General features: G+C 35.0%; 5 protein-coding genes and 1 long non-coding RNA gene across 9 annotated transcripts in view; 3 read left to right on the top strand and 3 right to left on the bottom strand.

Annotated features, from left to right (window-relative positions):
- The first annotated feature begins 61 nt into the window (after positions 1-61).
- Positions 62-10,216, top strand: LOC142983734 (NADPH-dependent diflavin oxidoreductase 1). Its single transcript, XM_076130750.1, has 7 exons — positions 62-510; positions 1,151-1,440; positions 1,697-1,880; positions 5,951-6,171; positions 6,804-7,079; positions 7,523-7,749; positions 8,289-10,216. Exons 1-7 carry the CDS (start codon positions 126-128, stop codon positions 8,509-8,511), a joined length of 1,806 nt encoding a protein of 601 aa, XP_075986865.1. The 5' UTR covers positions 62-125; the 3' UTR covers positions 8,512-10,216.
- Positions 2,163-5,285, top strand: LOC142983737 (U3 small nucleolar ribonucleoprotein IMP4). The gene is made up of 6 exons (XM_076130754.1): positions 2,163-2,445; positions 2,725-2,887; positions 3,389-3,521; positions 3,968-4,106; positions 4,478-4,599; positions 5,076-5,285. The coding sequence occupies exons 1-6, from the start codon at positions 2,259-2,261 to the stop codon at positions 5,259-5,261; spliced, it is 930 nt and encodes a 309-aa protein (XP_075986869.1). The 5' UTR covers positions 2,163-2,258; the 3' UTR covers positions 5,262-5,285.
- A 9-nt stretch (positions 10,217-10,225) lies between the features above and the next one.
- Positions 10,226-14,000, bottom strand: tex (THO complex 3 homolog tex). Its single transcript, XM_076130752.1, has 7 exons — positions 13,715-14,000; positions 13,448-13,569; positions 13,014-13,149; positions 12,552-12,655; positions 11,979-12,140; positions 11,570-11,670; positions 10,226-11,284 (listed from the first exon to the last, which is right to left on the bottom strand). Exons 1-7 carry the CDS (start codon positions 13,916-13,918, stop codon positions 11,124-11,126), a joined length of 990 nt encoding a protein of 329 aa, XP_075986867.1. The 5' UTR covers positions 13,919-14,000; the 3' UTR covers positions 10,226-11,123.
- A 264-nt stretch (positions 14,001-14,264) lies between these two features.
- LOC142983396 (uncharacterized) lies at positions 14,265-15,048 on the bottom strand. The gene is made up of 2 exons (XR_012960090.1): positions 14,866-15,048; positions 14,265-14,420 (listed from the first exon to the last, which is right to left on the bottom strand). It is a non-coding gene; the product is annotated as an uncharacterized LOC142983396 (long non-coding RNA).
- Positions 15,049-15,270: 222 nt separating this feature from the next.
- On the bottom strand, positions 15,271-20,920 carry TAF1B (TATA box-binding protein-associated factor RNA polymerase I subunit B). Its single transcript, XM_076130749.1, has 3 exons — positions 20,643-20,920; positions 20,105-20,258; positions 15,271-19,810 (listed from the first exon to the last, which is right to left on the bottom strand). Exons 1-3 carry the CDS (start codon positions 20,842-20,844, stop codon positions 16,948-16,950), a joined length of 3,219 nt encoding a protein of 1,072 aa, XP_075986864.1. The 5' UTR covers positions 20,845-20,920; the 3' UTR covers positions 15,271-16,947.
- Positions 20,921-21,884: 964 nt separating this feature from the next.
- Positions 21,885-27,921, top strand: part of Gprk2 (G protein-coupled receptor kinase 2) — a 102,029-nt gene continuing 95,992 nt past the window's right edge. For all 4 annotated transcript variants that reach the window (XM_076130417.1, XM_076130419.1, XM_076130418.1 and 1 more), the window contains exon 1: positions 21,885-22,526. In XM_076130417.1, coding sequence (XP_075986532.1) covers positions 22,475-22,526 — 52 coding nt within the window. In that variant the 5' untranslated portion in view covers positions 21,885-22,474. The remainder of the gene's footprint in view (positions 22,527-27,921) is intronic.

The raw sequence follows: 27,921 nt of genomic DNA, 5'->3' as shown, positions 1-27,921 counted from the left end.
ACGCAATTTCGCACTTTGCTGTATCATCAAATGACAAGTGTCATCACTGTCAAATGTCAGTTAACAGCTGATAACATAGTGTTTTGGCTGAATTGTAAAATAATTAGTGAAAATATCAATTAAAAATGAGTGATCCGGGCCGACTTATTGTGTTATATGGCAGCCAGACTTTCACGGCTCAGGAAGCGGCGGAGAGAATATGGCGTATGACGAAGGTTTTAGGTTTTCGAGGGCCAGTTCAAGCACTCGACGATTATCCGATATCAAGACTTATACAGGAGGATTTTGCGATATTTGTCGTTGCCACGACTGGGCAAGGCGATGAGCCGGATAATATGAAGAGGTTTTGGAAGTTTCTGTTGCGAAGAAACCTGCCGTCTAATTCGTTAGCAAGGCTGAAGTATGGAGTACTAGGTTTCGGTGATTCTTCGTATACTAAGTTCAATTTTGCGGCGAAGAAGCTTCATAAGAGGCTGACGCAGTTGGGTGCGACTCCACTGCTTGATATAGGTAAGTTTTAATGTTAATTTTGAATCAGTTTTGCAATATATAGTAACAAAACATCTGTTCCAGTTGGCTAGTAGACTCAGTCAGCTACAGCGTCATGTAAATGCAACTATAAGGAACTGGGAACCTGATATAATTCTGCTATAAAATAAATTTAAATACATGTCTTATTAAAGAATAAAATTGTAAAAATCATCTAAAAATAAAGTCACTTTAATAGGTAATAAAGAAACTGGTTTCACCTGAAATATCACCATGGCTGAATAATTTAAACACCTGATATTTTAGATATAAAACTGCTAGTATTATTGTGTGACTTTTAATTAGTTTTAATGACCATAAAGATGTACAATACTGGTATTTGATACTGGCTTCATCCAGATTTCAGCAGGTTAACAAATTATTACCAAACACAGTCTTCCTTTATCTATTGAAAAGCAAATAAAAATATGTTCTGTACATTTTAAGTCTATTGTGAACAAATTTTCATAAAATTGTGACTACTGGACTTAATTAAATTGGGGCTATTGAAAGCATTGCAATCTTTAGTTTCTACCGACTCCTATGGAAAAAGACAGTTATGTATATATGTATGTTATTGATTACAAACTTAATATGTAGTGACAACAGTCTTATTTTCCAGGCCTCTGTGACTACCAGCATGATTTAGGTAATGACGCAGTCATGGCTCCATGGATTAAAGACTACTTCTCAAAGCTAAGGCTCTATTACCCACAAATACAGGCAGAGAATGTCCAGAACACATTTGTACCGAGATGGAAAGTATCGCTAATAAAAGATGAAAGAGAATTTGTTCTGAACGGTATCAGTAAAGATATTTATTTTGATAAGACTGTCAATGATAGTTATTTGGGTGCTTGTCTTTTGGAGGTTGAAAAGAATGAGAGAACTACGGATGAAACACACTTTCAGGTGAGTTGAACTAGGTTCAATCAATGTAAATATATTTTTTATGTTTATGTATTAATCAGTCATAAAACAGAACAGAACACAAACAGAACTTTGACAGAATCAATAGTAATTTAAGCTGTTGTTCTTTAGCACAGAATTTAAATGGTTTTAAAACTAGAGTTAATTTTCCTACAGATTTATGCAAAAACGTTTATAAATTCCTGCTGCCTTATCAAAATAATGTTTGAAAAATTGAAAATATTGTTTTGTTTTGCAGGATGTAAGATTAATGTCTCTCAGAAGTGCTGGAGACACTGAACTGCATTATAAACCAGGTGATGTGTTCAATATTCGCCCTCGCAACTCAAGGGACGACGTGGCCGACCTGTTTAGCATATTTGAGGAACATAATATTGATATAAAACCTCATTACAAGCTTCTGGTTGAGGAGTATCACCAGGGTAAGTTATTTTTAAACGATTTATTTACGAAGCAAAATTGCAATTTCCATTTCCGAACGAATAATTACGTTTCGTTATGCTTACATAGTTTTAAAATTGTTTCGTACATTTTAATAATATTTAAATACGAATTACAAATCGCATTGCGAACCTAAATAAAATAAAACCTTATTTTATAAAATAATCAAAGTTGCTTTTACCTAAATTACTTTTTATCCCAATAAAATCAACTTTTCAATAGCAATAACTAAACGTAAATTGTTAATGTCAAAATTGTAAACACGTGTGGAGCTGTCATTTTCACGCGATTATCGTAGCGTGCGGTATGTTTATACAAATTTAATAAAAAATAAGTGAAAAGAACACAAAACTTCAACAATGCTGCGACGACAGGCGCGTTTGCGCCGCGAGTACCTCTACAGGAAGTCCGTAGAAGACAAACAGAAGAACATACAAGCGAAAAAAGATCAATTGAAAAAGAGTTTGGAAGAAAACATTCCTATCCATGGAGATTTGAGAAAGGAAGCCCTAGCTTTACAGAAAAGGATAGATTATGAAGACAAAGGTAAGTTTGGAATTCATCTAACATGCTTTCTCACTGCTATTTTCGTTTTTTTTTTGCAAAAATTAAACTAATGTAACCTAAGTTGTATACAAACTTTGTAACAAGCTTAGTTCATTCTTTGCCTTACAACTGAGAACCCTTATGGAAGCTTTTAGCAAAAATTAAACACAAGCAATTAAGTTCAGTTTCTTTGGTTTTTTATCAACTTAAGTAATAATAAATTGCTTTCAAAATTTTTAAACAAGTGCCAACCTATTTACAATCGCCTTCATACTCCAGGTCCAGAACGAGCAGCAGTAATAGGTGGGTTCAGTGGAGGAGCGAACACTCAGAGTGCACAGGATGATGAGTACAGATACGCAGGAGTTGAGGACCCTAAGATCATGATCACTACTTCTAGGGAGCCCAGTGCTAGGCTTAAGATGTTTGTTAAGGAACTTAGGTGAGTGTTAACTGTAGTCTGCTTATATGTCCTTAATTAGTTGTAAATGAAAGAATATGAAAAGTCAAAATCAAATCATTTATTCATTTAGGTCAAATGCTGACACTTATGAGAGTCAATGAATCATTATGATAGTCAATATTATCTATGAACTATGAAACATACCATTTGGGGTAGGCAAAGATTTAGGAATGCCACTTGCTATGATCCCTAGAAATTATAATATACAAATATTTTCTAACTAAGTCAGAGATCAGAAAATTAAAGTCTGAGATTTAAGAGCAGGTCAAAAAGAGAGCTACTTAATAAAACTTAAAAAAATATAAATATCCTGAAAATTTATGACCCCATATCAATTTTACATAAGTTTGATTTTGGATTTATAAATTTAGTTCATAAACTGTTGTGTACCTAACATTTCATAAGAACAAATTAAACATGTCAAAATAAACCCTCAATTCTTATATTTTTGGATATTTTACAATGTTGCTCATTTTTTAGGTTAATATTCCCAAACAGTCAGCGTATGAACCGTGGTGGTTATGAGATGTCGCAACTGATTCATGCGTGCCGAGCTAATGAGGTCACAGACTTTATTGTAGTACATGAACATAGAGGTGTACCTGACAGTTTGGTGAGTATTTAAATTAATTGTACAAATCTTTTTAAAATACTTAGAAGAATTTTGAGAGTTAATTACATTTAATATTATAATGCATAACGTCTTAAACGGGCTGAGTAACTGTTCAGTCAGCTTGTGACCACTATGCAATGCAATGAATTAGGAATGTCTTTTCTATGTTTTTTTTTGTTTTCTAACCCATCACTGTCCCTCTGCAGGGCAAGGGTCTTCACCCACATGCGAGAGGGCTTAGGCCTTGAGTCCACCATGCTGGCCAAGTGCAGGTTGGGGACTTGATGCATGCCCTCAATAAATATATTACAAATTTTAGACATACTTGGTTTTCATCACGATGTTTTCCTTCACCGTTAGAGCAAGTGATAAATATTTCTATTTCTAATACACATATAATTTCGAAATTTATGATTTTTTCTAATGTTATAAATGTTTTGTTGTAGGTAATATGCCACTTGCCGTACGGACCGACGGCGTCGTTCACATTGTCCGGCGTGGTAATGCGCCACGATATACCAGACATCGGACCCATGAGTGAGCAGTACCCACATCTTGTGTTCCATAACTTTAAAACTGACCTGGGTGAGTAATATTCTGCTATTAATAGCTAAAAACATTAATTACTGTCTTAATTATAAAATGATTGAAACTATCTATGCTAAAACTAAAAAAAAAACACGTATTGGTATAAATGTCCTTCGATAATGACAAATGCGATGCGATGTATGGATGTGAAAGTACTGAGCTACTCCAAAAAATAAATAAAGGCATGACTCGGCCTGTTCACAATGACAATTTGCATACGAAACAATTGTTTTTGATATCTACAAATACCCATGGTTTATGGGTCTGGTTGGACTTTGTTTGTATGTTTGTAAAAATGACCATGACAAGACTAATTCTTTTGCTGTAGAATTTGTATGATATTTTAAATGAAATGTTTTATATTTCAGGTCTGAGAACAATGAGTATACTAAAGTATTTATTCCCGGTGCCGAAGCCGGACTCTAAGCGAGTGATCACGTTCGCTAACCACGATGATTACATCTCATTTAGACAACACACGTACAAAAAGGTACTACACTCTATTATTAATATTTTTTGTGGCTCAAATTTGCCTATTCTTTCTATATACTCAACATACATATATAAAACTCTTCCGTTACTGAGTAACTGACTGATGGACAACGTACAGCCTAAACTACTGAGCATATAAAGTTGAAATTTAGTATAAATATTCCTTAGAAGTAATAATTTGTTAAGGGTAGCCCAATGTTACCTGTCCAATTAACAATTAACTGGCACAGTGGTTAACGTGGTCTCATCGCCGCAATAACCGTAGCGCCTCGTGTAGTGTGATAGAATCCCATTTATCTGTTATTTGGTTACCATAGTCTTAGCTCTGCCTAGTTTGGAATCAAATAACTGTGTATGAATTGTGAAATGATATTTGTCAATATTATTTATTGTCACAGATATTTGTTCCAAGCCCCAACCCACAAACGATTTATGGAAAAAAAACGAATTTTACATGTTTTTTTGTCTTTGCAGGCTGGTAAAGACATCGAGCTATCAGAGATAGGTCCCCGCTTCCAGATGAAGCTGTACAGCATCAGGCTCGGCACGCTGGAGGCGCTGGACGCGGCCGACACGGAGTGGGCGCTCCGGCCCTACATGAACACCGCCAGCAAGAGACGGTTCCTCAGCCACGAGGACGGCTGGCAGGAGGAACAATAGATTAATAAAACACTTTTTGTATAAGTGGAGTTTTATTTTGGGCCTTATTTGATTATGTCTGCAGTTGCGGCCTTGCTTAGAAAAACCTAGTCTATGTCCTTTCCTAGTATATATGTACTTTAATCTATTACCCGGTCAAATTCGAACGAACAAATAAACACATTTGCTCATTTATATTACTTGAGTTATATGGGTGTTAAAAAATTCGTAGTCGTATCTGAAAAGTAGACACTTGGAGCTACAATTTGCTTATTTATGCTTTACGACCATTTCTCTCAGAGTTACAGATCATTGAAAATCACCCGAAAATATGTCTTTATTAATTCTATATGTCATTTTTGTGCTATTTTTATTTTATTATTATGTTAGTTATCATAGAACATTAATTATGCATGATGCATAACGAATAGCATCAATTGTATTTGTATCTCATACCCGTCCCGTGACAGAACACTCGGAAAGATAGAGAGTAAGGCTGGAGTCCACTACGCCTGTTATTTATTTTAGTATACATGTACACTTTAAATTACGTTTTTTTTTACGCTACACATACGTTATTAAAACTATAATAAATATATCTAAGAAGATAATTTATCGAATATAGAATGCTTTATAGTTTTAACACATATTTACCTATAACTAACATATGTAAATATAGTGTAAGATGGTGATAAATAAATAAATTTCAGACATGCCCGTACCAGAGTTCCTTCAACGAGAGCTCACAGTGTTCGAGATAGCGGAACAGTACTGGGACCTGAAGTGTTACCCCACGCAATATGTGTTCTCTCTCCTCGCACAAGTGTCAGAAGACACGCTAGAAAGAAATAAGTGTATAGAACTCAGCACCGCTGAAGGACAGGAAGACTGGCTTAATTACTGTAGACGACCGAGGCGGACTATTTTAGAGGTGAACTAAAAAATACTTATATTTATTAGCTTAGCGTTTGTTCCAAGATGTGTTGGAGTCGGCTTCCAGTCTCACCGGATGCAGCTGGATACCAGTGTTTTAGATGGAACGACTGCCTATCAGACCTCCACAACCCAGTTACCTGGGATATCACACGATACCCTTCGGTTAGACTGGTTGTCAGACTTCAACCAGTCTAACCGAAGGGTATCATGTTATATGTCAGGTAACTGGAATGTGGAGGTCAGATAGGCAGTCGCTCCATGTAAAATATCATATCAACTGCAACCGGTGGAGTTTTATGTGTGGAGACTGGAAGCCGACTCTAACATAAGTGCAAGAAAATCTGGGATGATTTATTTGTATATCATAATTTTATTGTATTACTAGCTGATCCCTGCAACTTCGCTTGCGTCACATAAGAGATAAACATAATTTTCCCCCTTTTAGTAACATTTTTCGCTGCTACTCCGCTACTAATAGTCGTAGCGTGATGTTATATACCCTAAAGCCTTCCTCGTAGTAACCAGTAACCAGTAGTTCCTGAGATTAGCGCGTTCAAACAAACAAACTTTTCAGCTTCAGCAGCTTTATAATGTTAGTATTAGATACATAATATGTAACTTTTTCAGGTACTCCACGACTTTCACAAATCAGCATCAAAACTAACACTACCAGTGTTATTCGAGTTGTTTTCCACCATCAAACCTCGTTCATACTCCATAGCGAGCAGTTGTCTTCGCTCTCGAGGCCGGAGTCTCGACATCCTGGTCGCTGTGGTACAGTATTATAGCAAGATGAAGAAGCCGCGGCTCGGCTTAGCCTCGAACTGGCTTAGAAGCTTGCAACTAGGTGATAAAGTGTATGGATGGATTAAACAGGGTACTTTTGTTTTTCCGGATGATGTGGTTAGTATTGTTATTATTATATAGATAAATAGACAACAAATATACCTATATGAAAAATATTTCATAATTCAGTAAAATAATATTTCAGTATTAATTTCAATCCTGATGTATGGACTGAAATTAATCATGAAATGTTTATGTAAAAGAAAAATATTTCATAGCCTTCAAAAACATAATAAAAGAACTCATATTTATATATTTTTTATTATACCATATTTTTTAAACCCAGCAAATTATTTTAAAAAAATACAAGTATTGCCATTTAAAAAACATGCTATAAAAAGATAACACAACAAAAAATAAAATTTTCTGACACAAACGAAAATAATAACAATATGTTATATAATAATAAGTTAAAATGCATGCATACTCACATCAAATTACGCCATCCCATTAGATAGACAGAAACCAAATAAAAATACCGATTTAAATCTGTCTTTCAGTCAATCCCACACATCCTGATTGGCCCAGGGACTGGATTCGCTCCGTTCCGCAGCTTACTTCAAGAGCGTGAAAGTCACAACACCTTGGACCAGCGCACCATGCACCTGGTCTTCGGCTGCCGGTACAGGGAGAAGGACTTCCATTGTAGGACTGAGTTAGAGAGACTGGTGGCAGAAGATAAACTTAGCTTGTATTGTGCCTTCTCGAGAGATCAGGAGAATAAAGTGTAAGAATATTTAAAAAGCTCTTATTTTCACAACTTAAAAACTTTCGCGTTGCATGTTTAGTATATAAAATAGGATACGGGAATTAACGGGAACACGTAGGTTCTACCTTCAAATGCCTAACGTTTCGGCGCAAGTTGCACTCGCCGTGGTTGCTGACTCTCTTATTTTGTTAAGCGTGATATTTGGAGATCCTAGCTTTATGCCGTATTGAGTAATTGACTGGGTTAATGAGAAATTATTTCAAATTATTAAACTTGTACTTGTAAAATATCCATCTAATATACTGCTACATGTAATTATTTCAGACTGAAACATTTTATTAGGTACTCATTAATTATCAACGAAAATACGAATCTGTGACGCCATTTAACTGTATTTCTATTCTAAAATATGTTTTTGACATTTCGTTAAGTACCAACTATACTAAACATCAACAGCTAACAACCAGTTTGATCTCACAGAGACTAACTAACAATGAATAACAATGCAAAACCTATTTATTTCCTTCAATAAGCATAATATTTTTTTTTCTTTCCAGTTACGTCCAACACAAAATAACCGAACACGGCGAGTTATTCTGGCATCTAATCAACAATCAAGCTCACATCTACATAGCCGGCAACGCTAAGAACATGCCGGATAATGTACGGGAAGCGTTACGAGATGTCATCGCTAACTACAGCGGCTGTAGTGTCGACGACGCTCAGTATATGATCAAAACTATGGAGGACTTAGGCCGGCTACAGGTCGAAGCTTGGTAGTTAATATGAGACTTACAAAAACACAATTTTGTATTGTTGTTATTTGTAAACTAAATTATTAGGTCGGGGAAAAAGTCTTTTCGATTTATAGTATGTATGAACTTGTAATAAAATCTATTTGGCTTCAAGAATTACAAATGAGTACACGGTTCATTAGGTTTCTTTCAGTGAGCTCGTGAGGTACCCAAATATCGAGCTTTTTTGTGCAGAGAAAAGATTTTATTACAAGTTCATACATACTATAATGCGAAAATACCTTTTCCCCGACCTAATATGTAGGTACAAATAAATGTATCGAATTAAATAAGTACCAGATAGCTCTATCAGATGGAATTTGACGGTTATTTTCATACTTATCGTATGGTTAGTGGTCAACCTAGTGTCAAAGTTGTTCAAGCCGCCCGAAGACCTTTGACGTGACTTAACGAATGTTATGTTAGTTGACAATCCAGGACCGACTTTTTACGTGCCCTCTGAAGCACGGAGACGCCCAGGTCAAATACCACTATGCACTGACAAGAAGAAATCAAATGTTAGCAGTTGTTTTTAATAAATCTGTAACTATATCTAGCAGATAGGCTATCTGATACTTATGTATTTAGTACATATAAAAGAACTTTATTTAACAAGTTCCTTAGACAAAGCAATATTTAGGAATTGACTTGTAATTTATAAGTACGTGTATGTAATATGTATTGTCCAGATAAAAGTTACCTCCATACATGGGCTTAGCTAGGAACAAGGATTGGTAAAATAATGGAATTATAGACGGTTTCACTACTTCTGGAAAGCTTATCAAAAGGAACTGTGGCAGTTTTTTTCTATATCTCTCATTATATCTTTCGGGTAGGTAACCTGGCACTAGCCTGCGGCCTGTAAAACTGGAACTTGATAATAATAGCATGTCTGTCACCAGGCTGTATCTTATCAATGCTGGGCAAGGGTCTCCTCCTGAAGTCTTTATTTATTTTGCTGTTCCAATTGTTCCTAGATATGCCCATGTCATAAAGATAAGTTATTTTAGTACCAGTAGTTTTAATATTTATAATTTTATTTATGGGAAAAGATAAAAGACGATTGCGAGTCGAAGGACTTAATATACATTTATGGGATAACGTAAATTAGATTGCACTTACCAACTCATACGCATTAATTAAAGAGAATAATTTTCTGAAAGGAAATTTGATTCAACACTAATCTAAAATGGTTTATTACCGTGCCACGTTGAAGCGTAAGCAAGGTTGGGTATAAAACTAAAAATGTGAGGGTATTTTATGACTTACTTTAACAAAACACGACCAACCCTTTGTCTTAACTTAATCCAAATAAAAAATGTAAAAATGTTATCCAACCTATGTATGTAGGCAATGTAGTAGAGAAAGGAGTTTAGCTAATTTTTAAATCGAATTCCATTATTTATAAGACCGTATAAATCAGTTACCATTAAGCAAATCCAGATGCGGATATCCGCATAACCCCCGTTCTGTGTTGCCTGTAAGCTCATATTCATAATATTACTTAGTTCAGGGCAAGTGTTGCCCCATCAATAAACCATTTATCCAATTTTAATTCTGCAACATTTTGATAAAATTATATATTCTCAATAAAGACATTTCACAATTTATAATCACAAATATGTAGATTTTTTAATAGGTATTTGTAAATTTGTACCTATTTTTATAATGCATTTAATAATAAAACAATCACAGTATTTTATAGTTTTATTTTAATCCTTTTCTCTTACAAATATTTACATTTTACAACATGCAGTCATCATCAATACAAAAATTGAACATTTAAGTTACATGGAATACCTAAAAAATCCCTTTATGTCCCAAGAACATACTTATGCTTCTTTAAAAAATTGTTAATTACTTGTTAAAAAGTAATTTTTTAATATTTCATCTTTACCGTTTTGAACTAAATAAATGTAGTTTATCATCAGAATTATTATAACCTAAACACATTTAAAAATAACGACTCTCATTCACACTTGCACTAAAATCACGCCTTGCCTATAAACTTCTTTTGATTCATTCACATCCATACAAGACCGCCGGACCTCTTGAAGATATCTCATTCGATTTTAAATAAAAAGTGTAAACTAAGTTATAGTTGTAGTAGTAGTACAACTATAACTGAATACATACAGCCACCTGAATCATCTGCAATAGATGGACACAGGCCAATGATGATGTAGTACAGCAGTGTGTTGTTGCTTTAAAACAAAAGGGTCACAAATCTTGTTCATAGTGTGAAATTGAAGTCTTTTTAAAATGATAAAATAAACAAGAAAAACACGACAGGGTACCACTGTGGAAGATCAAGTTGTTATGATCCTCCGACCAGGCGAGGTGATCATGCCTGGTGGGCTTACGCTGCCCGACCGTTTTACTCTGGAACTTGTATTTATAGTGAATTGCAGTGCAAACTCTGATAGTGCGATTCAGGATTTGTGACGTCAGACATTTTGCGAGTTGGTGGTTTTGCGCTCGTACCATTAGATGTCGCTATATGTAGCTATCCGCTACAATGTCAATTTTTATTAATAAAAAGGAATTTAGATAGGTAGTTTGATTTGCCCTTTTGTTTAGAAGCAGCAATGTGTCGGTCTACTTGTCAGCAGGCAGCCCCCACAGCTTGAGGTTCCCGGCGTCGCGCTTCCTCTCGGGCGGCTCCTTGTCCTCGCAGGCGAACGCCACGACGTAGCGCGCCGGGTGCCACGACACTGTGAACGTCGACGCTGATACCGGGATCTCCGCCACCTTCTCGCCTAACACCACATAACAATTCTGTATTAGAGTATGTATGTTGTGTAGGAGATACAAATACCTTTGTATTTCCTACAAAACAGTTGATTGGTATAAAGACTCGATTCAGTTTCAATTGATTCAACCAAACTTCAAACACATTTTTGACATATCAACATTTTGTTACTTAACTTGGCCAGCGTGATGGACTCAACGCCTAACTCCTCCCTCATTTGAAGAGGCCCTTGTCCAGCAGTGGGTAAAAAAAAGCGTATAGTAATAAAACATTCAATTAATGATCAACTTACCAGTTTCGGTATCTCCGATATCAATGATATGGTCTTCACTAGCTGAAGCGAGTAAACGTCCATCGAAACTGAATGACAACGTACGCACCGGCCATTCTAACCTGTTCATAACAATAATAGATTCATCAAAACATTATATTATATTATTGTATTATATTTGAAATCAGTAATGAGTGAGAATGATTAGTTAAAACACAGTAGCCACTTGCCCTGAACATAATAATACCTGTCTTCATAATTTGGCAAGCAGGGTTTAATATACTATCAAAAATATTTGAACAATAAAAACTATATAATAGCATGACAAGCACTATTTATCAAAACCAAAACCATTGCTTAACAAACATTGAAATAAAATTTCATCTAAATCATAGTTGCAAATTTATGAAATCACTAATTTTATTCTTACCTAGAGAACACTCTGAGACAAGCAAGTTCATTAACATCCCATAAAGACACGAGAGCGTCAGCAGAGCCCGTGGCGAAGTACCGTCCCGTCGGGTCATGCTCTATACATATACACGTGCCCGGGTGTGCCTTCAACACTGTCTGCAGTTCAAGTGATGGGTACCTAGAAACAATAATTAATTACTTGCAGATTTATGTACTAGAGTTCATTCCCTATTTCAGCAACTTCAAGGAGTTTATAAAAGAATCCTGGGTGTTTAACTGTCTCTAAGGAACATTTTATCCAAATCGTTCAGCAGTATTGGTATAAAAGTATTACAAACAAGGAAAATATATGGGTGGATATATTGAAAATAGTGTAGCATGTCAGCCTTGGTGTCAAAATGTAAGCTAATATAAATAAATTAATATTGTTTTTTAATTTAATAAATAAATAAATTGATCAGGTAAGTCCTTATATGAATGCTCAGTCCCTAAACCACTATTGCAAAGATGGTAAACTACAGGGATTTCACTGATATAGATATCCTGAGCCCAGTAGTGGGACAGTAATGAGTTAAGATAGTATACTTACGATAATATGTGCACACAGCCAAGTCCATTGGTTAAGTAGAAGAGATCTGATGAATTGTTCCATGATATCTCATTCACTTCAAAGTTGAATTGTTCTTCAACCACCTGACAAAATAAATATATGCATAATGAAGTGATAGCCAGTTGTATAAGTTGGTACCTCCCTCTCAAATGGCAGGGCAATACACCAATGAGTTTTTAAAGTCGTGTATGTATGTATTAGATATAACTATCACTTGTTCCAACAGTGAAGGAAAACATCACGATGCCACCTTGCATGCCTGAGAGTTCTTTAGAACAGTTCTTGAAGGTATGCAAAGTCCCAAACCCACAATTGGCCAGCATGGTGTACTCAAGGCCTAGCCCCTCCTTAATTATGGGAGAAGACCCTTGCACAGCCATAGGACAGCAATGGGTTAAATTTATTTTACTGTATAAACCTATTTTATTATAATTAACTCACCACTTTGTAAGTCTTTGTGTCTATGAAAGAGACTAGATCCTCCTTGTTGCCCACTGCTATGGTACTGCCATTGGGAGACCATGCTATGTTGATGTTCTCCCCTTTCGTAGTTATTGTTGCTGCACATTTGTGTGTCCTGTTTAAATAAAGTATATACATACATAGATACATACATATAATTACGCCTTTTTTCCATATGGGTAGGCAGAGACCAGAGAATTAATTGATGCTCAACACTTTTGTGTGTTTCAAGTAGGTTATTTATTTGTTTATTATTCTATTAATGTACACTTTTTATCAAAATACAGGAAAAATGTTTATAATATGACTGTATAAGTGCTATTACACATTTTAATACACAACTGTATTAGTACATTCTTCAATAATAAAAAGTATTTTTTTATCTTGGTATAATAATTTAAAATTGTAGTCACCTTGTGTCCCATATTCTAACAGATTTATCACCACTAGCAGTGCTCAACAGGTCAGGATGTGATGCATGCCAACAGAGCTGATCTACAGACCCTGTGTGACCTCTGAATATAAAATCTTGCACCTAAAACATACAAAATAGTTTTTACTAAGGCTGTTGATAAGCGTACCTTTGCTTACAAACTGTTGACAATAAAAAAAATAAACATAACCTCAAAATTGTTTACCAATGTGTACGGAAGAAAGAATTAAGGTAAATGAATGCTTACCAGTCTATTTCTTTCTAAATTAAATATAGCCACGCTTTTGTCAAAGGAGCCAGAGGCCAAACGTCTCCCATCGCAAGACCAGCCAACTGAATGCACCTTAGAACTATGCGCTATGTATTCACGAACAACATTATGAGACGCGAAGTAACTACGCAATTCTACTAAATCTTCTATCGGAGTCTGCGTTTGTTTAGGTTCTTTCATGGTTAATTAATTTACGGCGAGATAATCAATTCGGCGGCAAATAATAACAAAACAGACTCATTTGCCAATATTATAAGATTTCTGTCACTGTCAATACTGTCATTGATGACATGACAGTGCACAGATAATAAATTAAAAGTAATACAGGCCTAATTCGAAATGTTCAAATCGTCCTGGGAATGGAAAACCGAGGAAAGTCAGCTTCCCTCGTTTTTCCGAGGTCGGGAAAGCGTCCGAATCTATTTTTCGCAATACCCACTACTCCACAACGACGCTCATCTACCGATGATCTAAAGGTACCACATACCATACCATATCCAATTAATGGCAAGTAAAAGCAAATATCTCAGTCTTCACAGTTTATTTAATTAATAAATTAAAATATTTAATAAGCACACACTTATTGGATGTATGCGCGTCTCCATACTTTCAACTGTGAGTGGAAATATCCCACTGGAAGGATCCATATTGTGAACATAAACATCATGTGCAGGATCTTTTCCTGAAACAAAATCAACCATTTGCTACAATTGGTGACCAGCCATGTAGAGTAATGTTGCCCTGGCCCATTTCGGATTCGGCGGTCAGTCTCACTGATGAAACTAGTCAACTGTGCAGGACTTTATATAAAATGACCAAGTGCGATTACAATACAAAGGTACACTCGCTATTCCTTCTCTAGCCTAGTGGGACACCAGTAAGAGGTCAGGGGCAGACCCGTCAGCCTTACGCGTTGCCCGAATGCAAGGGGGTACTTACTACTAATCTCGTATCGGTATCTATATAACGAAAACCTGTTTTTAGAATCTAAACTAAAACAATTCAAACTCCAAGCAAAGCAAACATCATAATTAAACTAATGATGAAATCGTTCTGAGTGATGTAACCTAATAGTTCAAGTTGTATAGCGACTCCTTTTAATTTCCATATGGAAGTTGAATACTTACTCCTATAGTAACCTTAACTCTCGACGGAGTGGCTACCATCATGCCCGTTTGGGCAAAGTTGCGATTGAAGATAGCCTGTGGCAATAATGCCTTCCGCAATAAACTGCCGCAGCGAGAAACATTCATCTTTAACAACAAATACAATAAACTTTCGACAAGGCGTTCGTTCGTACGTGACACCAACTTCAATATGTGTTTGATTAATTGATCTGTCAATCAAATAATTCCATTTTTAATTTAATAATTTATGAATGCTGCGTAATTTTTATCTTTGCTTGCCAGTGCGTATTTAATTTTGCACTGTAAAAAAACCTATTGCGATCGCTAATAAATACATCGCCATCTATCGGCATATCGCTGAACTGGCAAGAAACGGGGGTGAATCGCGATAATAAAACAAAAGAATAGAAAATTAAACTATTTAATATGTCACAAATACAATTTAAAACTATTTGTTTTACATAACATGTTCATAGCCAATTTTTAATATCACGATTGGCGTTTCGTAACAACACGGAAGACTTATATCAACTTTAATAATGGATACAAAACTTTACCGACATTGTTATTGAGACAAAATTTGTTCTAAAACACAAACAATTTAAACTTTATAGTCTAAATGCCACTACACAGTGCCGGCGGCTGGGCGGCCAGCATAGCTCCCTGGGTATGCCAGCGTACCTTCACGGGATGCAATGCCCAGTAGTTCTTATTTATTTATTTATTTATTCTTATTTAGTTCAATTTTTCATTAGCTTGGTTGAATGTCCCTCTGCTGGACAAAAGCCTCCCCTCTTTTCTTCAACCCATCGGCGGCAAGTTCCCACTTAACATACACATGTACTAACAATCAAACTTAACTACATCACAGCTTTTCTTATGACTTATTTAAATAAAATAAATACTAGGACTATTTGTATCACGTACAAATGAAAGTTTATAGGTAAATATTTCGTAAATCCAAAACTGTACCTAGAATAGTTCTTCGTGAAACACAAGAAAAACAATAACCCTCTGACTAGCCTATTAGTAGTAAAATTATCTACAGTTTACTTAAAACGTTAAGACAACTAGGATCAGGCGGAACTATTATTATTTTAGATAGTTTCTTTGAAACTAAATACTCTTATATGCAAACACAAAAACATTTTTTTTCGCCCATAGTTAGTTAGGCGGAGACAATACCACCATCGACCATTCGTCTACCAAAAATGCGGCTGCGATTGTCACTCCCGCAAAGGCCTTTTAAGCCACGAAGGAAGATGTTCCTTCATCCATACTAATATTATAAATGCGAAAGTAACTCTGTCTGTCTGTCTGTCTGTCTGTCTGTCTGCTACTCAATCACGCCTAAACTACTGAACCAATTTGCATGCAATTTGGTATGGAGATAGTTTGATACCCGAGAAAGGACATAGGCTACTTTTTACCCCGGGAAAATGACGCATTTCCCGGGAAAATTCAGGTTTCGCCACTGAAGTCGCGAATAATCAATATTATAATGACATTGAATTAACAAAATTCCGTTGTCATGGCAACAGTTTTAATGGCGGATATGCTTTAGCGCGAGTTATATGAGATAAAAATAATTTTGAGAATATTTTTCGTGAAAAAAAGCATATTTTGTTGTTAAGGAATAATTATGCTTTGTATTAGTAAAAAAAAATCATTCACGCGAGCGGAGCCGCACGGGTCAGCTAGTTACAAATATTCCTCTGTCAGACGCCACCTAAATCATCTGCAATAGATGGACACAGGCCAATGATGATGATGAGGCGGAGACTATAGAACGCAACTTGCTACGATCCTTACAAAACTTCTTTTGCTTTATTCACATCCATACATCTTGTCATATAGGACACTAATTAGCTTTTACCCGCGACTTCGTCCGCCACCTTAATTTTCCCATGGAAATGCATCATTTTCCCGGGGTAAAAAGTAGCCTGTATCCTTTCTCGGGTATCGAAATATCTCCATACCAAATTTCATGCAAATTGGTTCAGTAGTTTAGGCGTGATTGAGTAACAGACAGACAGAGTTACTTTCGCATTTATAATATTAGTATGGATCATATAATTTTATCTATTCAAAATCTTGTGATTCTTCCAACGTGTCTTTAACCTGTATATTAATCCTAGGATTTTTAGCTTTAGCAATTAGATACCCTTCTAAATTCTGCATACTTTTATACAAATAAAAGTTAGAACAGTTCAATATGGAGGCACATTCTTGTATAACGAAGAAAAAACTAGGTGGAGTATTTTCTTTCAATTCGTCATCGAATTTCGTATGCGAGTCGACAGACCGAAGCATGAAATCCGGATCGTAATGCCGTATCCAATATTTAAACTGCGGAACATCTTTCTTGATTAATTTGTCGTAGTTTTCTTCTTGACGGAACATTTCTTCAAATAATTTGACTTCTTCTTTTAATACGCTTAATGGCATTTCGTCTTCTGATTCATCGCTTTGTTCTACATTTTTAATAATTTCTTTCACTTGTGGTTTCACAGCCGCGAATGCTGTACCACTCTTGCATTCTTCGATCTTTTTCTCAAGTATTTTATCCAGTTCTGGATCATTTTTTACCTCAGAAAGTATACTACATTCTTTTTCTTTAATTTTTATGTACAATTGATCAGTTTCGTATTTCTCTTCGTTAAATTTCGGGTCACCCTTTGGTACTAGGTCTTCTAATTTCATTTCTTCATCATCGTCAAATAACGTTTTTTCTAGATCTTCATACATTACCAATGTTTTGTCGTTTTCTTCAGTTTTATTAGTAGCATCTAACTCTTGAATTTGGTCTTGAATCTCGTCAACTAGACCAGCAGTGCTGTTTCTTTCACTATCAGAGACCGGATTGTCTAAACCATTTTCTATCGTAGAATTTCGTTCAACAACACTAACTTCTAAGTTTGGTGGAGCGTCATTTTGTCCTAAATTATCAAGTTCTGCATTCCGTATAGCTAAACTCATTTCTTGTTGGACTTTAGTGACAAAATCTGACTGTACATGGTTGTAATAACTGCTGAGTAAATCTTTAACTGTCGTTGTGCCTTCATATTTGACCCTCTTTGCTCGAGGAGTATTGTCGTCGCGTATTTTTTCTTTTCTCTTCTTAGACTCTAGGTCTCTAACTCTATATTCACTTGGTACAGGAATCTTATAGTTCTTACAAGCAGATAGTATTAGTTCTCTAATCGTTCTCGCTCTATCAAAAGTCTCAGGATTGAATACAGGCATGAATTCATCCGATACATCGCTTCTACGGTCAAAGTCTTCATCCAGAATGTCATCATGCGGAACGTGATTATTCACATCATTATCATCTTCATGAAAACTGGCCTCAGCAATATTTCTATCACATTCTTCCTTAAAATCAATGTCCTCGAAATCATCGTCGAATATATTTTTATCTAAATGTTCTTCAGTGATTAATACACGAACTGTTTCTGTACTTTGGTCATTATTGACGCAGTCCTCAATATGGTCTGAACTACTATTGTTACTTTGCTCATCTTCGACCCTGTCTTCCATCATACTATGATCTATACTTTTATCTACAACAATGTCATCTTTTTCTTTAGAAGTATTCTCGGAATCGTAACCATGATCACTCTCTCTATCATTTACTTCAATATCAGGTTCACACGTAACATGCTCAATCGTAGGCCGATTAGTTTTCATCCAGTTACGATTTTCACAATTCTTAACAAAAACCATATTGGTTTTCGCTTTTTTAACTACAAATGTACGTAACACCGTATCACTAATTGTTTTCCTATCCGCACTTACCCCAGTAACAACATTTTCTAAGTTCGAGTCGATTAGTTCTAAATTTTCACAAGCATATTTTAAAGAATATCTTTTAAAATCTTCTGCTAGTAGTAATTTTACTTCTGTGTCTTGACAGTGGTCTATTATAATGTCTGTATAGTCAGTTAAAGGTGTCAATGTCGGTACAAATGTCTCTTTAGGAATAACCCCTATATTTTCTTCAGGTGGTAGTTTACTAATAATCTCCATAGATATTTTATCCGACAATTCTTCATTCTTCTTAGGCCGTTCTTCCATATGTTCTAAATAAACACAATCATCAACATCCACACAATTCTTTTCCGCTATTCGCAAGTTATGTTTGCAAAGCATGACTTTCCTAAATTGTAGATAACTGCACCACTGTCGAAATGAGAACAATCGGTCAGTCGGTTCAGAATATTTGCCTATTCTATAAGATCTTGGGCATTGTTTCTCTGCATTAAGTCTTTCTATAACATCTGATAATTTAACTTCATAATGACTGTCTAAACCAAAGCAGATCTTAATAGCGACTAGTACATAAGTCATCACAGTCCCTTCATAGTCCGGCAAGCGGACTAAACACTTCTTAGCCTTATTATCAATGTCAAGAAATATACATTTACGAAAATGCATTAATGAATACACCAACTGTTTCATATCGTTCGGCAAACATAGTTCCGTTAAAAAGTTATCAACGATTTTTCTAAGATCTGGGACTTTTGGTGTACCTAAATCTAGTTTTCTTAACAAAGACATGGTTAATGCACGTATTTGATGTGTAGTACAAAGTTTACTGCGAGCAAAATTGAGCCAATTCGGTATTTTCTTTATGCTTATTTCATCCGGGATGAACCTTTTCAAATTGATTATATCTAAATGTTTTTCTTGTATAAATCTCAACAAATGTGATAATTGTATTTCACTTTCGTCTAAATTTAAAGCTAAGTACAGCATTGCTATGATGAGTCCGCGGGATAGAAACCTGATGTCTCTCTTTGAACCGTCTACAATGTGACAAAAACCAGATTTTTTGCCTCCTTCATCTTCCATTTCTTCCTCTACTTCAAGATTACTATCCTCCTCCATCATGAAGGTCGGTAATGCGGTTTCATCGTTACCGTTTTGAGATGTTTTGTTCATGCTGAAAATTACATAAATTTAATTATTTATAATGTTTAAATTAGATAAGTTATTGGCACAGAGTACCATCAATGGCCAAGGTAAATACAGTATAATCCGTTTATTATGACTCCGCCTATATTAACCAACCTCTTATTGTGACGTAAATACACTACGAAGTTTGGTTTTCATATAAAATTCTTTATAAAAAGCCAGATAATTTTTTCTGCATTTTGATTAGTAAAATAAAGTTACATTATTTATTGTCTGTCTACAAATATACCTATTATTTTGTGTAAAACATGTAAGTACTTACATTTCAGATTTATTTTGGTATTTCTTGATATATTTGGTCCAGATCCACAGTAGCTTGACTTTGAAAGTGGGTTTAGCTCCAAGTGCCACCAACTCGTCAGCAAGTCCTGATATTATAAAGTTGTAAGCATGCCATCTGTACCATTCTCCACTCACTGAAAGTATAAAAATATTTGTATTTAAATAGGTAGTGAAAAGTTGCAGGTCATAGTTTTTTGATTGATATATAAATACATACATATTATAACACCTGTAATAGCTGAAGGTACAGGCAGAGTTATATGAAATAAGCCCTGGGTTTCAGCATTAAGAATTTTATTTCCGGGTCCCATTTAAGAGATGAGCTTGTTTAAAAAATTTAATCTAATCAGGTAGTCAAATTAGTTTATATATAATTAATCGCAGCCGTTTTTTAAATAATTGGTAATCATATATAAATAAATATGATTCTTTTTATAAATAAAAAAGCTTACATTTAGTTTGATTGACAAATTGGAAATAATAAGGTGGGTAAATTCAAGTATTATAATGGTACTTACTCTCAATGCCATCCTTTTTTATCTGAATTATCTTTTTTCTATTAGTTTGCGCGAAAGTCCCATCAGCCAGTGCTTTATCTTCAATCACTGTTTCCCTAACATTTGTATTTTGGGTACCGCACTCAACGCAATAGTAATATCCATCTACTAGCTTGGTATCGACGACGCCACACACAGTGCATGGATCAGCCGACGTCTCCATGGCTGTAAGTTATTAATTGCACTTAAAATAATAATCTAAGGATTTGTTTACGAATAGAAACACATGGTCTTCAAGAGCCTGTTTCTGTCAAGTGTCAAAAAAATATTAATTATTTGTCAGCCGTCACAAACGCTTGCATTTCCGAACCGAAATATAACTGTCAATTTTTTTTGAGAGGTGTTGCTGTAAGTAAAATTAGCGTATTTGAAGATTTTATAAGTGCAAAATCATAATTATTTTTTATTTTTAACCAGTCGAGAAGATTAAAATAAATAATGATAATAAAAGATCTTTATTTGGCAGTGAATTTATTTATTGTTTAAATTGGATATTAATGCAAAAACGCTTGATTGAATTGACGTGTGATTTGTTGTCATCCTATAAAAAATCTACTAAAGTAGGAGTATTGTACCATAGTCCTTACTCAGTAAAATTGTGATTTTGTAAATAATTAAGATTTAACTTTTGTAAGAAACTAGTTTTGCAATACAATGACAAATAGCTAAAATAGGTTAATTTTTCCATAATCCGCTAAGAACCGCTAAACTAATAAAAATTTAACACTATTACTTAATGAGATTGTAATTGTTGTACGCTGACTTATAAACATTCACATAGATCAAAATAATATTTTATTGATAGGGCTCGTAACCAACGACAACATTTTATTTTTAGAAGATTAAAATTGAAAAAAAAGAAGTAAAAACACAATATTTTGACAAGTCTGTGGATTCGGGTCGTTGCGATTTTGCGAATTAAGTTATTAACGTCGAAGTAATCGTCAATATTTTCCAATAACATTTCTGAGGAAAGGATTTGAAATGTTTGTTGAAATGATTAATAACATGTATAAGACCCATGTAGATTGTAGGTATGTATGTATACGTAAAACACTAAATTAACTTATCACTTATTTTCGACGAAGATTAAAATTTATGTGTAAGAATAATAATAAATGTAAGAATAATTATTGTGTTTATTACATGAGATGTTAGCAACCAATTATTAGCAGACCGGACGAACTTTGCTTTCTAGTCAAAATATAAAATAATTAGCATGTCTTTACTATGCAATTTGTATGTCATTCGTCACTGTCAGTTAGACTACTGTAGTAATTTCACTAAAACGTTACTATTGGTAGAATTTTGAATTGTCGCATAGCAACTGGAAAGACTTTACACTGTAAAAGTAATTTTCGTAGCGTATTGCCGTCCGTCATCAATAACTCGCGTAATTCGGGCGTGTGCTCCATTTACGCATATACTGAAAGAAACTATCTGTTTCTCGCTGCCGTCGCCACACACGAGCGTCCGCGCCGTCGTTTGCCGCTAACAGAGTGACATGATATCGTCGTTTCCACCACACCCTTGGGTACAGTGAGTCGTTGACGTGATCAGAAGCGTGTTTATCGCCGTCGGCTGTATTTGTGGGTGTCGCGCCGCTTGGATTGCGTTATTCTGTGTACTGTGTAGTGTTATGTGTTAAAGTTAGACGGTTGGATAGTTGTGTTGTCGCACGCGGGACACATTGATGGGCAGTGTCGTGCTCGAGAGGGACGCGGCTGTGAGGCCGCACCGGCGGGTTCTTGCTTCGTGGAGGGTCTACGATAAAATCAGCCACACTGGAACTGATGGAATTAGAGAATATCGTCGCGAACACTGTCTACTTGAAAGCCAGAGAGGGTAGGTATCTTTGGATATCATCAAACTGCATAAAACTCTCCTTAAGTTTACTATACTTACAGCTCACGTTAAAACTCACTATTACTAAGTTATTACTTACTATTTAAGGGGTTTATTTATATAAATAGTTGCCAGATTTTAAGTTTTAATTTTAATATATTCAAAGGAAGTTTTATGCAAATATTGTTATCCCATTTGCATTGCATTCCATGTTCAACAGATAATATTATATAAAAACAACATTTAAACTACACAACATGAACATTGTATGAATGACATACATCTTCTAGTCTCTATGCAAATTAAGTATTATAAGTTACTCTACATACAGTACTCTATAGACAGTTGGACCGAGTTATGCCAAAATGTACCAACCCACAAATCGTCAAAAAATGAGTTATTGACACCAAAGTACTCAGAATGTGAGATATTACTACTCAGCCAAAACAGCCCATCTTATATTCACATTTGACAGAAAAAAAGTATGTATGAACCAAGCCACACATATGGACTATCTTTAAAACAATTCTACTATAATGATCCAAAAACATATAATGCACACGTGATAATATAAAAATATAAACCAAATGACTCTGGTTCAATTAGTTAAATAAAATATATTTTGTATAAATGTCTCAAACCATTTTGGTTCTTGTAAGCAATTTTAAATTGAATTATCTAAGTCAACCAAAATGAATGTTTGTGGTGTGTGTGTAAGTCAGTGAATGTTTAAGGAGTATATTATATACGTTTCTTTTGCATTATTATTGTTTCATTTTTATTACAGAATCATTAAAAATACTTCATCCTCTTCTTTAAATAAAATATGTATTATAGTTCATTGAAAATAAATGCTCTTTTTGTATTATTTTTAAACAAAATAAATATGGTACATTTTGGCATATCTAATTTATGTCCGATTACCTGAAAAATCCATTTTTGCCAAAACATACCAAGTACATATATTTACAAATAAATAAATTAAAATGAGTTTATACAGAATCTACTTATATGTGTACCCAAGCTCTTGAGCAAAGGCACAAATTGGTAATAATAACAAATTAATACAGATAGTTTAACCATTAGTAATTACAAATCTAACTTTAAACACCATTTTCTCGAAATCAATTTTATGCAGTTGGTACATTTTGGCATAACTCGGTCCAGTTATGTATGAAAAACAAACAATTTCTTCTAATTAAAATCTTATTATTGAAATTTAAACCATAAGTCTAAGACATTAAAGTCTATGATAAATAAAAAAAAGCATACTACAGTTAGAATATCAGCATAGATTTAAATTTGTAATAGAAATTGTGTTCCGAGATTGGTCATGCGTAAGTTAGTTACTAGGGAGCCTGTGTTCAAAACACTGCAACATCTATTTATGTACGTATTAAGTGACGTTACAATGAGGATATTTGTGCTTTTTCCGGTGCCTGTTTGTTATTACTTAACGTTTTAAATTCCAATCATAATAAAGCTTATCTTTGACTCGAACTTAATTTTAAAACCATCTATCATCATAATTTTACCATAGGGATAATTTTAATATTTTTGTTAAATAATGCATGGTCAATATGTAAGAATTATAATATTATTATATTGTAATGACAAAATATACAATTAACTCTCTACCAATAATACTATAGGTACCTACTTAGTAACCAAGATTAAACCATGATATAAATCTTTACCTAGTTATTACGGTTGGGCAACGTACAGCCATCTTCACAAATGTTCACATTTATATTAGGTAAATACCTACAAGGATTTATTGTTAATTGTGTCCAGTTAATATTTACTGCATTATACTGCAAAATGTATGCAAGGAAACACATCGGTTTATTTTCTAAGCCCACCTTCTACAATCAAGTGACAATTTAATTCAGTTATTACAATTAATTAGTATGTTAAACTATCTAATTATTCAGATAAGGCCACACAATCAAGGTAAATTACTAATTACCGTTTTATTGGAAAATAAGTGATTTTAGATTATGAGGAAGGAAACTTGTGAATGTATTGCTGGAAATAACAAAACCAAAATACCTTTACATTATGAAACATTAAGGACCAGTTATGAATAAGTTTCGGATTAGTTAACCACTGGATAATGTGACAGTTAATGTATGAATGATGTTCAGAATACCATGTGTTAAGTTGTCTAGTACTTATCCAGTGAAACCAGGTGGCTGAAATTCTAAATTTTTGCACCTGAACTGTCAATGACAGAATAGGGAGTTAGCTTTTCAGTTTATACCTAGATACCTAAAAACTAGAAACCTAAAAAAAAGTTTTGATTCATTCATATCTTGCCCTAAAGGTACACCTTTGTCATACTTACCAATTTATTACATTTTTCCATTTTAAAAATAGTTAATTAATTCTTCCTAATGCAGTTTGCATTGTTTCTAACTAGAACAACATCGTAACATGCAGAATTAATATGGTGGTATTACCCTATATGATGTATTAATTAATTAATAAATACTTCCCTGATACATGTTACAATACAATCAGTTATTGGAAAACCCTTTAGATTGTTCTAAAACCCCAATGATGGGTTTGTTTTGGTCTTGACTGCCTTACGCGTGGCTACACTCCCGTAAGTCGATTGCTAATATTACTATTCTTTTAGTGTATTCTTACCATTAACACTAGTAGATCCATCTGAAGCCTTACTCCCGACAGTATCGAGTCGAAAATCAAATTCGATTGGTTCGAACAAATGACGGTTAGATGCGCGGGTAGCCGCTCCAGCGGCGTTCGCTAGTGCATAAGGAACAGCAGTTTATTTTTATTATTATACCTAGCCCAGCTTTTTCCTTAGACTGTTGCTAACGCTTGTTTTGCCACCCATTGAAGACAGTTAGGTGCCAACTTATATTAGTACAACACTAATACGCACAAATAAGAAAAGAGAATTAAAAAAATCTATCAATAATCTTAGGACTCTGCCTGATATATGGGAAAAGACGTGATTTTATGAACTTGTGTACATAATAATGAATGTATTTAGGATATTATGATGATTAGGTATGTAACTACTCATGTATTTTACGTACGTTTTCGAAAACGTTACTTCCGAAACACAGTATCTTAAAATACTTTACCATAAATTAATTGGTGACGCGTTTAACTTAATGGGTGGCATGGTCGCCATGCGACTCATTGCTTCAGGTGTTGAGTTCCCACACGAAACAAACACATATTATGTTTGTGCGAGCATAGATAACTGTTGTCAGGTTCTTTGTATACATATATATTTAATGTCCTCCTAGCCGATATACGGCTACGGCGGTCAGTTTCATTGAAACTGGCCATCTGTGCAGGACTTTGTTTATAGTGTCCAAGTGTGTGCACAATACACAGGTACACTCTCTATTCCATCACTCTCATAGTTTGGTGGGACGGATAACCGACACGACCAGTGAAAGGTCAGGCGCAGGACCGACGGCTTTACGTGCTCTCCGAGGCACGGAGGTCTTCGACCTCAACTTCCCAACTCCGGACTTTTTGGCCCGACCCAGAATTCGAACCCGAGACCTCTCGCACGGCAGCCGCATATACTAGCGACCGCGCCACAGAGACATATATATTTATATACTTATTACATAACGACACATGACTCATTCTTAAAGCCTAAGCGTCTTCGTGCTTCGGAAGGCACGTAGAAAGTCGGTCCCGGTTGTGGTCAAGTAAGAAGACAGTCGCTAAGCCATGTCAAAGGCCTTCGGGCAGCTTGAACAACTTTGACACTAGGTTGATAGCTAACCATACGATTATAAAGAAAGAAGAAAGCCGAAGCTATATTTAAAGTTGTTTGAATGTTGTGTTCGATTCGGGGTTCTCTCAAAATGAGATCTTTTGAGCCTTAGTCTATTACGCGAGAAGGTGTCTCCGGTCTCTGCAATTGGATCCCTTCTAGAACTTCTAGTTTAAAATGTCCCAATGTCTGTGCCTCGAAAAACTGCCTTGTATAACTTTCTCACGATGTTTGTCTTAGCAATTTTTTTTCTACTAGGTGTATGGATGTGAATGAAGCAAAAGAAGTTTGTAAGGATCGTAGCAAGTTGTGCTCTTTGGTCTGTGTTATCACTCCATTAGAAAAAGGCGTGAAATTATGTTACTAAGTAATTAGAATTGTGCATAATACATACGTATGTCAGTAAGTATCTTTAAGAATTCAAAATCTAAGCCACATATTTAAACCTGCATGCAAAGCATAGTTTGGCGGTGTCAAAAATAGACAATAAGTAACCTAGTGTCGATAAATCAATGGCATATTATGATATCTACTTCATAACATTGTGCATTAAACTTGAAAGTGACGCGTGGGTCGGTGTGGGCCGGTCGTGGGTGTAGTTCAGCCGTGACCGTGAAACACTTCCTTGCAAGTGGAACATTTACAAGTGAAATTAGGTAAGGACAATAGACTTATGAAACGGAAAGAATTATTACGTTTTGTGTCTTGTTTTTCGAATAGAATATGTGTAATATTCGATATTAGTTTCCTTTTGGTGAGTACGTCTGTTTTCTAAGGTAATTCAGGCTGGTTTTCTACTTTGCCGAAGTACGATAGTGTAGAGATTTTAGTGCTATACGGAATAAGTGTCTTGTGTATTGTTCTTACTGTCTTCTGTATTATATTACTATGTATTATGTAAAAAGAGCCTGATTTAATATATTTAGCCTGTTAATAGCAGAAGACGCCATTGATGACAAAGTACATTAAACTATCCTCCGTCTATAATCAACGAAACTGAATTGTAAACCAGAGTTCGTTCCCAACTAACGCTCAGATTTACCTCGAATTATCCAGTTATTTCCTCGAAACGAATTCCCACAGTAGGTAACCCGTGAAATGATTGCTACAGGAAAACAAACAGAAACTTATTAATTCAATGTGTCGATAAAACGAACTGTAATATTACTCTGTTAATCAAAGGAGCCGTTATGTTTTAATTCACCAGTACCAAGATAGCAATACGGTATTTAACGAGGCAATAAAGTATTACGGAACGAGCAATTATTGCTATTTGCCAAATAATCTTGTTTGTTGGTACACTGGCCAAATCGTCTTGGTAATGAGCCCGACAAATATTTCATTGGTTGTTTGTGAATCAAGAATACTTCAGTGCGAGGAATAATGTGAGGAGTTCATTGAAGACTGTATTTACAACGTGAAATACCGATTGGATTCTCACTCTTCTCGAACAGCAAATATTTTTTAGTGATTTAATAACTAAGTGATATTTACTTTGTGTCAATCATATTACTATGATATTCTCCGTAATACAGGGTAACGGGTTATAACCCTTTTAATCAAACGAACAACAACGAAATAACGAAATTCTACAAAATTATCTAGAATAGAAGGGAGACACCGACG

This window comes from Anticarsia gemmatalis, chromosome 24, assembly GCF_050436995.1.
Source record: "Anticarsia gemmatalis isolate Benzon Research Colony breed Stoneville strain chromosome 24, ilAntGemm2 primary, whole genome shotgun sequence".
NCBI classification, from domain to species: Eukaryota; Metazoa; Arthropoda; class Insecta; order Lepidoptera; family Erebidae; genus Anticarsia; species Anticarsia gemmatalis.
This window is presented reverse-complemented; position numbering and strand designations above follow the sequence as displayed.

Coding starts and splice junctions, on each gene's coding strand:
- LOC142983734 (XM_076130750.1), top strand. CDS start 126: ATGAGTGATCCGGGCCGACTTATTGTGTTATATGGCAGCCAGACTTTC. Junction 1,441..1,696: donor CGGATGAAACACACTTTCAG/GTGAGTTGAACT, acceptor TTTGTTTTGCAG/GATGTAAGATTAATGTCTCT. Junction 7,080..7,522: donor TTGTTTTTCCGGATGATGTG/GTTAGTATTGTT, acceptor TCTGTCTTTCAG/TCAATCCCACACATCCTGAT.
- tex (XM_076130752.1), bottom strand. CDS start 13,918: ATGAAAGAACCTAAACAAACGCAGACTCCGATAGAAGATTTAGTAGAA. Junction 12,141..12,551: donor GGCTGTGTGCACATATTATC/GTAAGTATACTA, acceptor TATTGTTTCTAG/GTACCCATCACTTGAACTGC. Junction 11,671..11,978: donor TGTCTCAGAGTGTTCTCTAG/GTAAGAATAAAA, acceptor TGTTATGAACAG/GTTAGAATGGCCGGTGCGTA.
- LOC142983737 (XM_076130754.1), top strand. CDS start 2,259: ATGCTGCGACGACAGGCGCGTTTGCGCCGCGAGTACCTCTACAGGAAG. Junction 2,888..3,388: donor ATGTTTGTTAAGGAACTTAG/GTGAGTGTTAAC, acceptor CTCATTTTTTAG/GTTAATATTCCCAAACAGTC. Junction 3,522..3,967: donor GAGGTGTACCTGACAGTTTG/GTGAGTATTTAA, acceptor GTTTTGTTGTAG/GTAATATGCCACTTGCCGTA.
- TAF1B (XM_076130749.1), bottom strand. CDS start 20,844: ATGGAGACGTCGGCTGATCCATGCACTGTGTGTGGCGTCGTCGATACC. Junction 20,259..20,642: donor AAAAAAGGATGGCATTGAGA/GTAAGTACCATT, acceptor TTATACTTTCAG/TGAGTGGAGAATGGTACAGA. Junction 19,811..20,104: donor TACCAAAATAAATCTGAAAT/GTAAGTACTTAC, acceptor TGTAATTTTCAG/CATGAACAAAACATCTCAAA.